Below are 12,995 nucleotides of genomic sequence, written 5' to 3'. Positions count from 1 at the left end.
TTTCCAAGGGACCTCTCCTATAATTCTGATTTCCCAGGATCCAAAATTGATTTGGGGAGTCCTACATGTTAGTGCCTGCCAGGTAAAATAAAAATTGGTACCTACATTGTTTTCTTATTGATTTTTAAAATCATTTTAATCATGTTTAAATGTACAGTTCAGCGGCATATGTTCACCTTGTTTTGCAACCATTGGCACAACCCACGCACAGAATTTTTTCATCTTGCAAAATTGAAACTCTCTACTCATTAAACATCAACTTCCCATTCCCCTCTCCCCCAAGCCCCTGGCAACCACCCTTCTACTTTCTGTCTCTATGAATTTGACTATTCTAAGTAACTCACATAAGTGGAAACTTACAGTACTTATCCTATTTTATTTTATTTTATTTTATTTTATTGGCCATGAGGCTTGTGGGATTTTGGTTCCCTGTCAGGGATAGAACCCAGGACCCTAGGCAGTAAGAGGGCGGAGTCCTAAACCCTGGACTGCCAGGGAATTTCCAGTACTTGTCCTTTTTTAACTGGCTTATTTCACTTAGCATAATGCCCTCAAGGTTTATCCACAATATAGCATGTGTCAGAATTTACTTCCTTTTTAAGGCTGAATAATATTCCATTGTATGGCTCTACCACATTTTGTTTATCCATTCATCCTTTGATGGATATTTGGGTTGTTTCCACCCTCTGGCTCTTGTGAATAATGTTGCTGTGAGCATGGGTGTTCTTTGTTGTCACTGAATGTTTTGATTGTGTAGCAAGATGCATTAAGATAGAGTTCAATATTTCTTAACCTTCGATGATGGGAAACAGGAACAAATTGGGAAACTCTCTGGATTATGTATACCTGCTTGATGTACTTTAAGATCACTTCCACGATATATGGTCAGTAATCTCAATATTTTAGGTAGGATTTAAATATTTTGTCTAATCACATGAAGGCTCACTGATGAGTAAATTATTATAAAAAAACTTTTTAAAAAGTTAGAAGTTATTTTTTTAAGTGTGGAAAATTATAGTTTTTCTGGAGAGCCAGGAAACTGGCATTTGGTGGCCTGAAGCCTGAAGAAGCAGATTGTAGTGAACAATATGTACACAGATGAGGAAAATAAAATGCTTTGAACTGGTAAAAAGTGTACTATGCATTTTTTTCCCAACAATTCCTACATAGTGGTTCTGGAGTAAATCTGAAAATATTATAAAACCTGCACAGGGCCTTCCCTGGCAGTCCAGTGGTTAAGAGTCTGCGCTTCCACTGCAGGGTGTGCAGGTTCAATCCCTGGTGGGGGAACCAAGATCCCGCATGCCATGCAGCACGGCCAAGAAAACAAAACAAAAAAACCCTAAAAATATGAACATTGTGTTAATATGTACAAATGGTAACTTGAAGTGTGCATATAATTTAAAACAATTTTAAATTACATGTGTTTTCATTTTTTTAAAAAAATCTTGATATCATGGAAAAAAAGAGCTCTGTCTAAATTCTCTTTTAGAAGATATTTGTGTATTGGCCATGCTCTCTTAAAATAAGAACATTTTTCTTAAGCTAAATATTTTCTCGGCAATAATCTCATTGCTCCAAATTTAATGCTGGTTCAATATTCTCTTTTATTTATTTATTTATTTATTTTTTTTGTGGTATGCGGGCCTCTCACTGTTGTGGCCTCCCCCGTTGCGGAGCACAGGCTCCGGATGCGCAGGCCCAGCGGCCATGGCTCACGGGCCCAGCCGCTCCGCGGCATATGGGATCCTCCCAGACCGGGGCACGAACCCGTGTCCCCTGCATCGGCAGGCGGACTCTCAACCACTGCGCCACCAGGGAGGCCCTCAATATTCTCTTTTAATTCTAGTGACAAATACTGATGAGGAGATAATTTTTCATTCTGTGATTCCATGAACTCACCATTGGGTAGGATGTAGTTTTTTTTTTTTGCAAAAAAATATTTGTTTGAAAGCAAAAAATGAGCCAATAAAAAGAACTGATGAAAGTCACACAATCTAATGTAGAATATGAGTATAATGTATTGTACTAACGTAAAATTTTCAAAATTTAAAAAACATGGTTCATGCAAACATAAAATGAAAACTTATCTAAGATTTTATTTAACCAATTCATGAGGGACTCAGCAAGATGTTGACTTCAAAGGAGAACTAGTAAGATAATAAGGTTTAAAGGAAAATTTGAAGAACATATATGTATATATATTATATATATTTCAGTTAGGAATGATGAGTTTGCTAATAGATGCAAAACTGGGTATCATATAAGACAAAATCTAATTAGGTTTATCTTATTTTTTATCTGGCAGAAATCACCCATATCTCTACTGGAAAAATTAACTTGCATTGCTATGGACAAGAATCTTTTGCATTATCATCAACGTTCTGCAAGTTAACTTTACCCCTACAGAGTTATAAATAGCCTAGTCAATAAAAAGTCCATCAAAGGTGCACAACCCTCTAGAATCAATCTCCAGAAGGGCTACTACACAACACCCAGCACCCCACTGAAAAGACACCCAGTAATCTCTTTTGCCCATTTCCAAGTTTTGGATATTTTTCCCTGACATCACCAATTAAAAAAAAAAAAAAAAAAAATATATATATATATATATATATATATATATATATATATATACTTATACACATATATACACAAATGTATTTAAATTTATTTATTTTTCAGGGGAGCATGGCAGAGAAGGAGAGGTATAGGTTGGCTTAAAAATGTCTTGAATGTATTTTTGTTGAAACAGTGACATGATTTCAAAGTTCATGGAGAGCAGAGCTTAACAAAGAAACTGTCTAAATAATAGGAGATAGTTTGCAGTACCTGCACTGTCCATCTCCTACTCCCCAAAGCAGGCTCTTATCTTTGCTGAGCAAAAAATAATTAGCAAGAAAGCCTGCTGCAAAAGGGCCTCGGAAGTGTATTTTTAACGACTTCTTTTTAAGGCTGCACAACAAGTTGAGCCCTTATATGGGCGTGTTCATGGGTGGTTAGGGTTACAGTGGGCTCAAGGCGCAGAGAGAAAGCAATTGAGGATATGGGTGAAGGAGTGGGGGGCTCTGCTCTTGGGGAGCCCTACAGACATCCCCAGCTGAAAGCCTTCAACCTGGAACTTATTTTTTCTCCCCCTGAAGCCTCTCTACCCTAACTTGCCACAATTCCCTTTGTGTTTCTGTCTCAGTGACTCCTGCCACCATCAACCCAGTTGCCCAAACCAAAAGTTTCGGTGACATCTGTAACTTCTCTTTTCTTGTCCACCAGAGTCCACTGGCCATAAAATCCAGTGGATTCCACCCAATACCACTCTCATTTGCCACTTCTCTCCATACTCATTGTCAGTGCCCTGCTCCTGGACATGTCCTCTCTTGTCTGGAGCCCTGAAGCAGCTCCAGGCCGTCTCCCTGCCTCCTCAGACCCAATCCCAATCCCACAGAGCCGACCCTGGGAGCCTTTCCTGATGAGGTCGCGCTGCTGAGAACCCCGTGACAGCTTCTGAGCAACCTCCTTGACTTGCTTTATGAAGTCTTCTTTATTTCCGCGGCTCACTGCCGCTCTCCAGCCGTCCGTTCCAATCTGAGAAAGTCCTCTCGCCATTGCTAGAACACACTCTCTAGTCTGTCTCTTTGCCCACGCCTCTCACCGCTTAGACTCCTCTCCCGCGCCCTTCTCACTCTCAGGTCTTCGCTTACTTCTTCCTGAAGCCTCCTCCCTGACGCCCCAAGCTGAGTGTCCTCGGAGCAGCAGGAAGTCCTGCCAGCTCTCTCGCCCCAGATGGTCTTGTCGCCTAGTCAAGCCTGTCGCCCCTAGGTGGCCTGGACCGGCGGCTTCTCGCCCTTAGAGCTCCAGCCACGTCGCCCGGCTCGCTTTCAGCTCCTGGAAGATTCCCGCTCCTTCTGCCCCTCACCCCTCTTCCTTCGCCATCCCGGGGGCAAAGGAGCTCCCGACCGCCTTGGATCCCGCGATCGTTCCACACGCTTAGAGCACGGGGGACGTTTCCTTCTGGCACAGTCCGGGACTCTACGTTCAGCTGTGTCACTAAGCCGGGCCCGCAGCGTGTCCCCGGGCCCCCCGCGTGCCTGGCGCGCAGCAGGGGGTACGACCAGGTGAAGCCGCGAGTGGCTGAACGAGCGTCGCCCCCGGCGCGCGGGCCTGGCGGGGAGGAAGGGCCCGCGCGCCGCCGCCGCCGCCGCTGCTCCCCGGGACCCCGCGGAGCCCTCAGCTCCGTAGCTTGGCGCCGGAAGCGGCCCGCCCGGCCCCCTCCCCGGGGCGCCCGACGCCTTATCTCGGCGCCTTGGGGCCGCAGGAGGAGTCGCGGGCGCGCCGGGAGGGAGGCGGAGGCGGCGGCATGGCCCGGGGGCCCCGGGGCGCCGGCTTCCCGCCTGGGCGCCTGCTGCCGCTCCTGCCGCTGCTCAGCCTGGCCCTCGGCGTGCCCCGAGCGCCGGGCGCGGACGGTGAGTGCAGGCGGGGAGCAGGCGCAGCGCGAGGTGGGGGTGGGGGGAGCACGGCGGCCCGGACGACGCCGGGCGCGCCCCGGCCGCTCCCCCGCCCCTGGGCCGGGCTGGCTAGGAGCCCGGTAGCGGGGCGCAGGTGGGGGATCGGAGGGCGGGGCTCCGAGAAGCGGGAGGGCCTCCCGGGCGGGCTTCCCCGCCTCCGGCCCGGTCCGGGACTGCGGGAGGCAAGTGCGCAGAGGCCTGGCCCGCGCCCCCGGCGGCCCTGGAGCGAGTGGGGGCCGGGCGCGAGCGAGGGGGCCCCCCCAGGAGAGCCGCGCCCGGCGCGCGAGGGCGTGGAGGGGCGTTCCGCCTGCACTGTCACGCTTCCGGCCCGGCTGTGGCTTTTCCGCGACAAATTCTTGACCCGGAGCAGTTGTCTTTCTACCTTTTAATTTGTTCCCTTTGATGAAGAACCAGATGCTAATACGGTGAGGAAGAAGTGTAAGGAAGTTTATGGGAATAAAGCAGCCATTAAGCCTTTCATTCAACAGATGAATGGTCCTTGAATAGTTTCCCTGTGAAGGATGTGAGGCCCTTGTGCTGGTCCTCATTGAGCTCATATTCTGCAGAAGACAGACGAGCAAATAAGCCGTTTCTTGGCAGTTGGAGTAGTTTTTATTCCCCCTGCAGAACGTAGTGTTGAACGTGGTACGAGTTACGCAGAGGATTCAGACACGGAGGGGAGGTGGCATTTACTCAAATAACTGTAATAAAGGCAGAACGCCATCAGTGCTCTGAAGAGGTGGGTGGTCAGAGGAGGGAAAAACTACTTCTGACCAAGGGAATCTGGTGGCCTCATGGATGAGGTGACCTTTGAACTGGGCCAACAACGATTGGTAATATTTGGATGTGGGAAGAGGAGGAAAAGGCATCCCAACTCATAGCAGAGGGCACAGCAGCTCTCCACAAATATGTGTAGAATGAATGAATTCCAGGTGGAGGGGACAAAGTGAGGAACCACAGGAAGGCATGAAATCATGGGGGCTGTGTTTCAGTTTGACTGGTATGTAGGAGGTGCGTGGGAAATGGGGGGCAGAAAAGCAGATTGGATTTAACCAGAAGGCAGAGTGTTGTGACTGGCAAACCAAGGCATTTAGACTTAGTTGTTCCTGGGCAGTGAGTAGCCATTGGAAATCACTGCAGCTTTTAGTATAGGGAGTGATGTAAAAGCTGGTATAAGAAAAGCTTCCAGCTTCCTTCATAAAATGAAACACTCCTGTAGTGGATGGCAAATTCTATGTAAGGAGATATGAGGGGACTTTGTGGCTCAGACTGCTGTTCCCCTCAATTTTCTTTACCTTGGGACTTTTACCATCACTGGACGGTGTTTTTCTTGACAGCCAACCTCCTGGAGTGGCCATTTTTATACATCAGATGCTCTGGTGGGCTTTCTAACTTCCTTCTCTAACTTGGTCTCCCACAGCAGTGTGTGTAAAAGCTTGCAGATGCTTGGAGCCTATTTCAGAATCTTTGTGTTAAGACTGTAGCCTAGGAATCTGTCCACTGGGGTCCCATTGGCTTGCTGGCCTGAGATGGTTGAACAAAGTAACTACCTAAGGCCATCCATCTGCAACTGCTTAACGGCTGTGGGGTGAATTTTGGGAAATGGAAGCCGGGGTTACCTGGTTGAGCCTCCTCTCCTTACGCAGGCATTTCCCCATCATTTACAATCGTGTAGAACCTGGTTTGATTAAGGGCAGGTTTCCTTGCAATGTGGGAACTGACTGGATGCTTAGGGCCATTGAGGAAGTTGTAATATCTGTTCTAGAAGTTCTGAGGCCGGAAGACTGGCCCCACAGTCATGACAGCAGGAGATGAGGACTGCATGTAGGTGATAAGGTGGAAAGGGAACTGGAAGGACTTAATGACAGATGTTAAGGTGCAAAGGAGCAGAAGAGGGAAGTTGGAACACTAAGGGTTTAGGACTGGGTGAGTTGGGTATGTGGGTCTATGGGAGGAGAAAAAAAGATTTTGGAAGAAAGATGCCTAGTTGTTTTGGAGATCCTGAATTCGAGGTAATGCTAGGACTTTTGGAGAGATGAAACCAACAGGGAGTTGAGACTGTGGACAGTAGGTCTGTGCAAATGATGGAGACTCAATGGTCACTTGAAGCCTTGAGGTTGATAAGAGTAAGAGGACCAAGAACAGATTCTTGGGAAGACTAAGTTCAGATGGTAGATGCACAAGGAGGAGAAAGAGCAGTGGCCACACAGATCGGAGGAAGACCGGGCTAGTAGAGCATCAAGGAAATTAGGGGAAGCGGAGCCAAGTGAGTGGAGACTGAGAACAAGGCTTTGGATTTGGTGACTCTGTCAGTGGAAGCCAGAGCTAGCAGAGCAGTGAGGGTGAGAGCCAGATGCATAGGGCTCAGGTGAGTGCAGGACTTTGGCTGCAGAGTAGATATTCTTTAAAGAAGATAGAAGATAGAAGGAAAGAGAAGATAGCATTCAGTTGGGCTGGCCAGGTCAGTGCAAGAAATTTTTTTGCTGGGGGCAGTGGTAAAGCAGACTCCGACACGAATGAGGGGAATTATTGGGTAGAGGGAGAAACTGAAAATGGAAAAATAAAGGAGATATTTATTGGAGCAGGTCAAAAAGCAAAGTTGGTCTACAAGTGGGAAAGCTCGATAGGGAGAGAAGAGGGAAGGAGAAGAATGGAGAACAGCTCTTCCCTTCCTCCACAGCTAGCTACTTAGTGCTGTTCATTTTTCAAAAGCAGCCCAATTGTCCTCCCCGCTGGAAGCCCCTCTGTACTGTATTACATGGGCCACTACACACTTACTTATATACATACATATTTATAAGGTACCCTTGCTCTATACACTTACACCATATTGCAATGTAATTGTTTACTAGACTAAGAGCTCCTTGTGAGTAGGGACTGTGGCTTGTATTAGGAATCTGGTATGGAAATAAACGAAGACCACTCAAATGAGAACAGGCAAAGGCTGTTTATTCAGAGCTTGCTCTAGCAAAAGAGTCAGCGATCATCATTTACATTTGTCAGAGACTCACAGGCAGGCCGGGGAGTGTAAAAACTTTACAGTGGAACAGAAAGGAAGGTTTCAGGTATGCCCCGGTTGGTTGGGGGATGTTGCCATGGGGAAGCTGGAGATAGCTTCTCTCTGACAGCAGGCATCTCGTGTGATTGGTTAGGGGAGTGTATTTGGCTTTCTCTGATTGGCCCTAAGTTTGAAGCGTGGGCAAAAATTATGGAAGTTGTCCGATATTGATTAAATCCTGACCACTTGGGACTTCTTGCTACAGAGGTTGTGGTTTGACTTCCTAGACCGATGGCTGCAGATTGTGGGTCAGAGTTCTATTTTTATGTGTGGTCTGGGGTTGTCCATTTGTATATTCAGTCTCTCACAGTAACATAGCTGAATTACATTTAATTGTTATCCAAGACGTTTCAGGGAGGAGAGAGTAGGGGAGCCAAAGTCAGGTGGCCTGAGTGTGAAGGAAGTGTGAAGTGGTAGTTGGTAGAGCAGGAGGGTGTTGGTGGCGGACACGGTGCCAAGCCCTAGGGGAACAGAGAGGTTAGGAATGGGCCAGGAGGGCTGGAACCAGTCAGTCCTGTTTCTTAACCTTTTCCTGGCATTGCTCTGAGTCTGGGAGTGGCTGGGGTTTGGGAAGGCCAGAGGGTGGACAGAGGGCAGGCAGAGGCCTTGAGAGGCTTGGGGAGCGATGATGGAGAGGGTTGGGGAAGTTTTTACTGTGTAAAGTACACCTGACTTCCTGAATCGTGCATTCCATAGGCTTGGTCTTCACTCTGTCATCATGAATCACAGCAGCGTATTCCCTGTTCAGAGTGAGGAAGAGGAGGAAAGAAGGGAAACGGAGCTGGTGTGTGGTTTTGGAGCGACTTACAGTTGCTCAAAGTAATGTAGCAGGATTAGAGCCAATGAAGACGATCCCTGCCACGGCCTGTGTTCCCCCTCCAAGGACTTGGCCCTGAGCACATCCTCAGCTTCTGGTCAAATCCTAAAATGTGCTCCTAGGTCTCTGCAGCCAAAGGTGGCAAGAGGCCTATTGGCCTTAGCTCTGCAGAGGAGACAGGGGTGTTGAATTGCATGGATCTTAAAAAAAAAAAGGTATTCAGCTTGCTCAAGAATGTGGGGCAGCCTGTTCATGTGTGACATTCAGGACATAAACCTAGGGTGTGGCTACTTTGCTCAGAGCTCAAAAGCATTGACATTGGGGTGCTCGGAGTGGGTTGGTTCCTAGTCTGGAGGCCAGGTGTGGGACCCCCTCTGCAAGTTGGTCTTGGTCAAACAGGAAAATGGTCAGAAGAGGGCAAAAGAGCAAAAGAGCAAAAGCAGCTGCGGGCTGATAACCGTTTTATACAAGGAAAGGTTCTGGGTTCCTGATGGGGAATGGCAGCCCTGGGTTGGGGAGGAGAAGGGGACTGGATGATGGTTCCCATTGCCCCACAAGGATTATACTGCTTGAAACAGTAGAGTGCTCTCTGTCTTGGCAGATTTTTATTTTATTTTTTATTATTTTAAAAATATTTTATTTATTTATTTTCTTTTTGGATGCATCATGTCAGTTGCTGCATGCGGGATCTTTCGTTGTGGTGCGCAGGCTCCTCCTTGCAGTGCGTGGACTTCTCTCTAGTTGTGGCAGGCAGGCTCAGTAGTTGTGGCGCAGGCTTAGTTGCCCCACGGCATGTGGGATCTTAGTTCCCTAACCAGGGGTGGAACCCACGTCCCCTGCATTGGAAGGCGGATTCTTTACCACTGGACCACCAGGGAGGTCCTTTGGCGGATTTTTAAAGCACAGGCTATGTTTTTGTTTTTGTTTTTTTCTGTGAGGGATGTTGAAGAGGAGGTCTCTCAGGTTCCTTCTGTCTCTGGAATTTGATGCCGTCTCTTACAAGCAATGCAATTTTCCACAATGTTGCAGAAGACTTGGGAATTCTTTCTCCTCCTGAGCTTTGCGCCCCTTTGCTTATTTCCTCAGGTCATTGGATCTGTTTCCACATGTCTCCACGAGTTTGAGAGACAGGATCTCAGGAAGGTTGTGCAGCGGGCTTGTTTGGTCTGACCGTGAATGGCTGGGGATGAGATTAAGATTTGAACTCAAGCGCTCTATTTGTGCTTTAACACTTCCTTCTTCCCTTGACAGTGGACAAAATCTCTTCACTGTTTTGTCACAGTCCAGCTGCTGTTATTTCAAGAGTGCATGTAAGTTGTTGCTTGAGTATTGAAATACAGAGCGAGAGGTGCAGTCTCAGGCTGGCAGCCTCCACTCCATCCCGTTGTGGAGGTTTATGTGATGTGTGGGGGAGGGGAGGGAGGGGTGAGCAGGGCTGAAAGGGTGAGGAAGCTGAATTTCCAACTTCTGAGTCAGGTATTACCCAGAAGGCTGGGAGGATGTGGAGGAAGCAAGGAGTGATCGCGGAAATGAAGGTATTATGGTTCCCAGAATATCAGCCCCATGAATAGTTGGGCATCTGTCCACACAGCAATGTTGCTTTGGGTTTTTGCATCAATGCAGCTCTCCATCACTCTCTTCATTAGTATAATTGGGAGCTGGCTAAGCTGTCAGTACCTTCATTTACTCATTAACAAAGAGCTGTTGAGTGGTTGTATTAATAATGTCTCACATTCTAATTGCTTTATGCGTATTAACTCATTTACTCTTTAATCCTCAAAACAACCATATGAGGTAGGTTTATTATCATCCTCATATTACAGTTTTACAGGCAACTGAGGCACAGAAACTATCAAGGATTACCCAGCTAGCAAGTGGCCAAGCTAGGATTGTAGCCCAAGTGATCTCTCTCTCTCAACCCTGCTCTGAACCAGTGTGTCTCCTACCAGGCACTGCATCATGCATGACTTGTTTCTAACAACAATAACAATAGCTATGGAAAGAGACATAGATATTCATGTAAATTAGCTCTTTGTCTAGTGCTCTGAGCTCATACAGCATTTATATTTCTCATTTAATCTTCGCAACACGATCTCCGTCTTACAGATTAAAACCAAAGCTCTGACAGTTTCATTTGCCTTCCATCACATAATTAGGGAACAAGAGAGAAGACTCCAGCTGAGGATGAGACACTAAATCCTGTCTGGTCCTCTCATTGTTGGATGTGGATTTAGCTGGGTTAGTCACTACAGGGTAGAGAAGGGAAGTGAATCTTGGGTGGCAACCCTCAGCTGGGGGACACAATAATAATAACAAAGAGTGCTCGGCAGGCTTTTCCTCCTAGATTTTTGGAGTCCGCACTCTCCTGTTTCTCTGCCAGTAATTCTAGGCATCCCTAGGGCAAGGGGAAGAGGGGGGTCCCTCGCCCCTGTAGTAGTCCCCTTAGTTACTGTGTGGCAGCCACCTCTCTGCTCTCCTGAGCAGAATCTGCTGAAGACAAAAGTCAAGTCATCCTTGACTTGGATGAGAAGCTGCTGCCTGACACAGTTCCACCCCCAGGTTATAAGGAAAGCACAGTGGTCTTGACACAGGCCTGCAGAATTCTTCTCCATTGGGTTATTCTCTCTGTCATGTTGGTCCCATAGCTATGCTGTGCCTCAGTCTAGACTTGGTGAAAGATGTCTTCGGTATTACCTTTTTCTTTCCCCAGGATTCTGACTAAGTCCTTGAGATTGAGGGAGACTTTTCAGTGTTGCTGGTAGTGTGGTGCATCTGGGATCTTCTTAGAAATGCAGATTCCCAGACCCCACTCACACCTACTGAATCAAACTCTTTGGGGATTCTGTTTTAACAAGTTCTCCAAGTAGGGTGATCCACTGTCTTGGTTTGCACCAAACTGAGGGGTTTCCTGGGACAGGGGACTTTTAGTATTAAAACTGGGTTGAATTGGTTACTCTGTCTCCAGTGATTCTGTGTGTGTGTGTGTGTGTGTGTGAGAGAGAGAGAGAGAGAGAGAGAGAGAGAGAGAGAGAGAGAAAGAGAGAGAGAGACAACAGATGTTTATTGTTGTTTTAAGTTGCTAAGTTTTGGAGTAATTCATTATGTAGCAGTAAAAAAACTATAAACTAGAAAGGAATACATATGTAATTAATGTCTGCAAAATTTACAATTGTTGCAAAATTGCTTTATAGACTAGTTGTATACATTTATGCTCTTCTCCAGTGATTCTTAACTGAGCTTTTGACCAATGGACACTATTATGTGGTCAGAAGCAGCCCCCAACCCCACCCCAGCCCCTGCCTTTCCTTGTATTGAGCTTGTGCTTCCTACCCCCCTTTTTTTTCCCCCAGAAGACAACTTTGTCCCTCAAGCAGTTAGAACTAAGAGGGCCTCCCTACTAGGCCCTGCAGACTGGGCTAATCATGGCTGAACAAGAAGCTTCAGCTGAGGCCCCTCTACCTCTGGAAACCACTTTCTCTTCTGTAGGTGGTCTGGGAAGCCTTTGGTAGACTGGCACACATCTTGTCTTTTTCGCCAGTATGGGAAACAAACATTTATTGAGCCAAACATGACAGGTACTGTCCTTGGGGCTACACTTATGCTAAATTATTCCTAATGGATCATTAAAACAGGTACCCTAAGAATGAAGTGTCAGAACATTAGAGGGAAAGGACTTCAGGGGCCCTTGAATCCCTGCTACTCAAAATGTAGTCCACATGGCAGCTTGTTAGAAATGCAAAATATAGGGTCTCACCCCAGACCAACTGAATCAGAGCCTGTGGTTTAACAAGATCAGAGCCTGTGGGTGGTACTACTTTGCTTCTTAATATTTCGTGTTTATTAGATTCTTTCAACAGTTACATGAGGTAATCATTTTCTATCTAATGTAAGTTTCTGGAACTGGATGGATATAAAAATGCTGCCATCTTTATAAAGATAAATATTCCATATAGGAAAAAAATCAAACATCTTATCATTTTATTGTTTATTTCATTAGTATAGTGTTTGTGTCAATAGAAAAAAAGAATACAGATACATACATATATATGTATAACCGAATCACTTTGCTGTACACCTGAAACTAACATAATACTGTAAATCAACTATACTTCAAAAAAAATGTTTAGTGTTTGTATCTATTATTGTACTACCCACACACATTGGGGTGAGTGTTCATCATTATATGGTTGACCACAGCTGGGTTTGTGGAGGTGACCCAGGACCCATTATTTAGAAGGTATTTCCAGGATTTTGGTTGCATGTGATTATGGATTGACAGTGTCCTTATGGTACTGTTTTAAAATGTTGTGTATTAAAATGTTAAAATGGTTAAATAAATTTACCCCATATTGGTGGACATTTAGTATGGGGACTCATTCTCCCTTCAGCTCTGTCTGTTGCCCCTATAATCAGAAGCCTTCCTGGTCTGTTTTCTCCAGGTTGTAAAACTCCATCTTATGCCAGGGTGAGTTAGGGGATCTGAGCATCTAACTACTCCTCCATATTTTCAACTTGTTCCTTAACTCTCAGCCCCTACCCTTTATGTTTGCCTTCTGGGGTGCTAAGTGACTCCATTCCTGAACCTTTCAAGTTGGCTTTTATTTACATTTTAAATTTT

At 46.3% G+C, this 12,995-nt stretch overlaps 1 protein-coding gene across 1 annotated transcript in view; it reads left to right on the top strand.

Moving 5' to 3' along the window:
- Positions 1 to 4,252: 4,252 nt before the first annotated feature.
- SUSD1 (sushi domain containing 1) overlaps positions 4,253 to 12,995 on the top strand; it is a 116,403-nt gene continuing 107,660 nt past the window's right edge. The window contains exon 1 of the mRNA XM_060101326.1: positions 4,253 to 4,460. Within this exon, the coding sequence (XP_059957309.1) occupies positions 4,355 to 4,460 (106 nt within the window). The 5' untranslated portion in view covers positions 4,253 to 4,354. The remainder of the gene's footprint in view (positions 4,461 to 12,995) is intronic.

This window comes from Mesoplodon densirostris, chromosome 6 (genome assembly GCF_025265405.1).
Source record: "Mesoplodon densirostris isolate mMesDen1 chromosome 6, mMesDen1 primary haplotype, whole genome shotgun sequence".
In the NCBI taxonomy this organism is placed as follows: domain Eukaryota; kingdom Metazoa; phylum Chordata; class Mammalia; order Artiodactyla; family Ziphiidae; genus Mesoplodon; species Mesoplodon densirostris.
The sequence above is the reverse complement of the archived record's forward strand: the minus strand, read 5'-3'. Positions and strand labels throughout refer to the sequence as shown.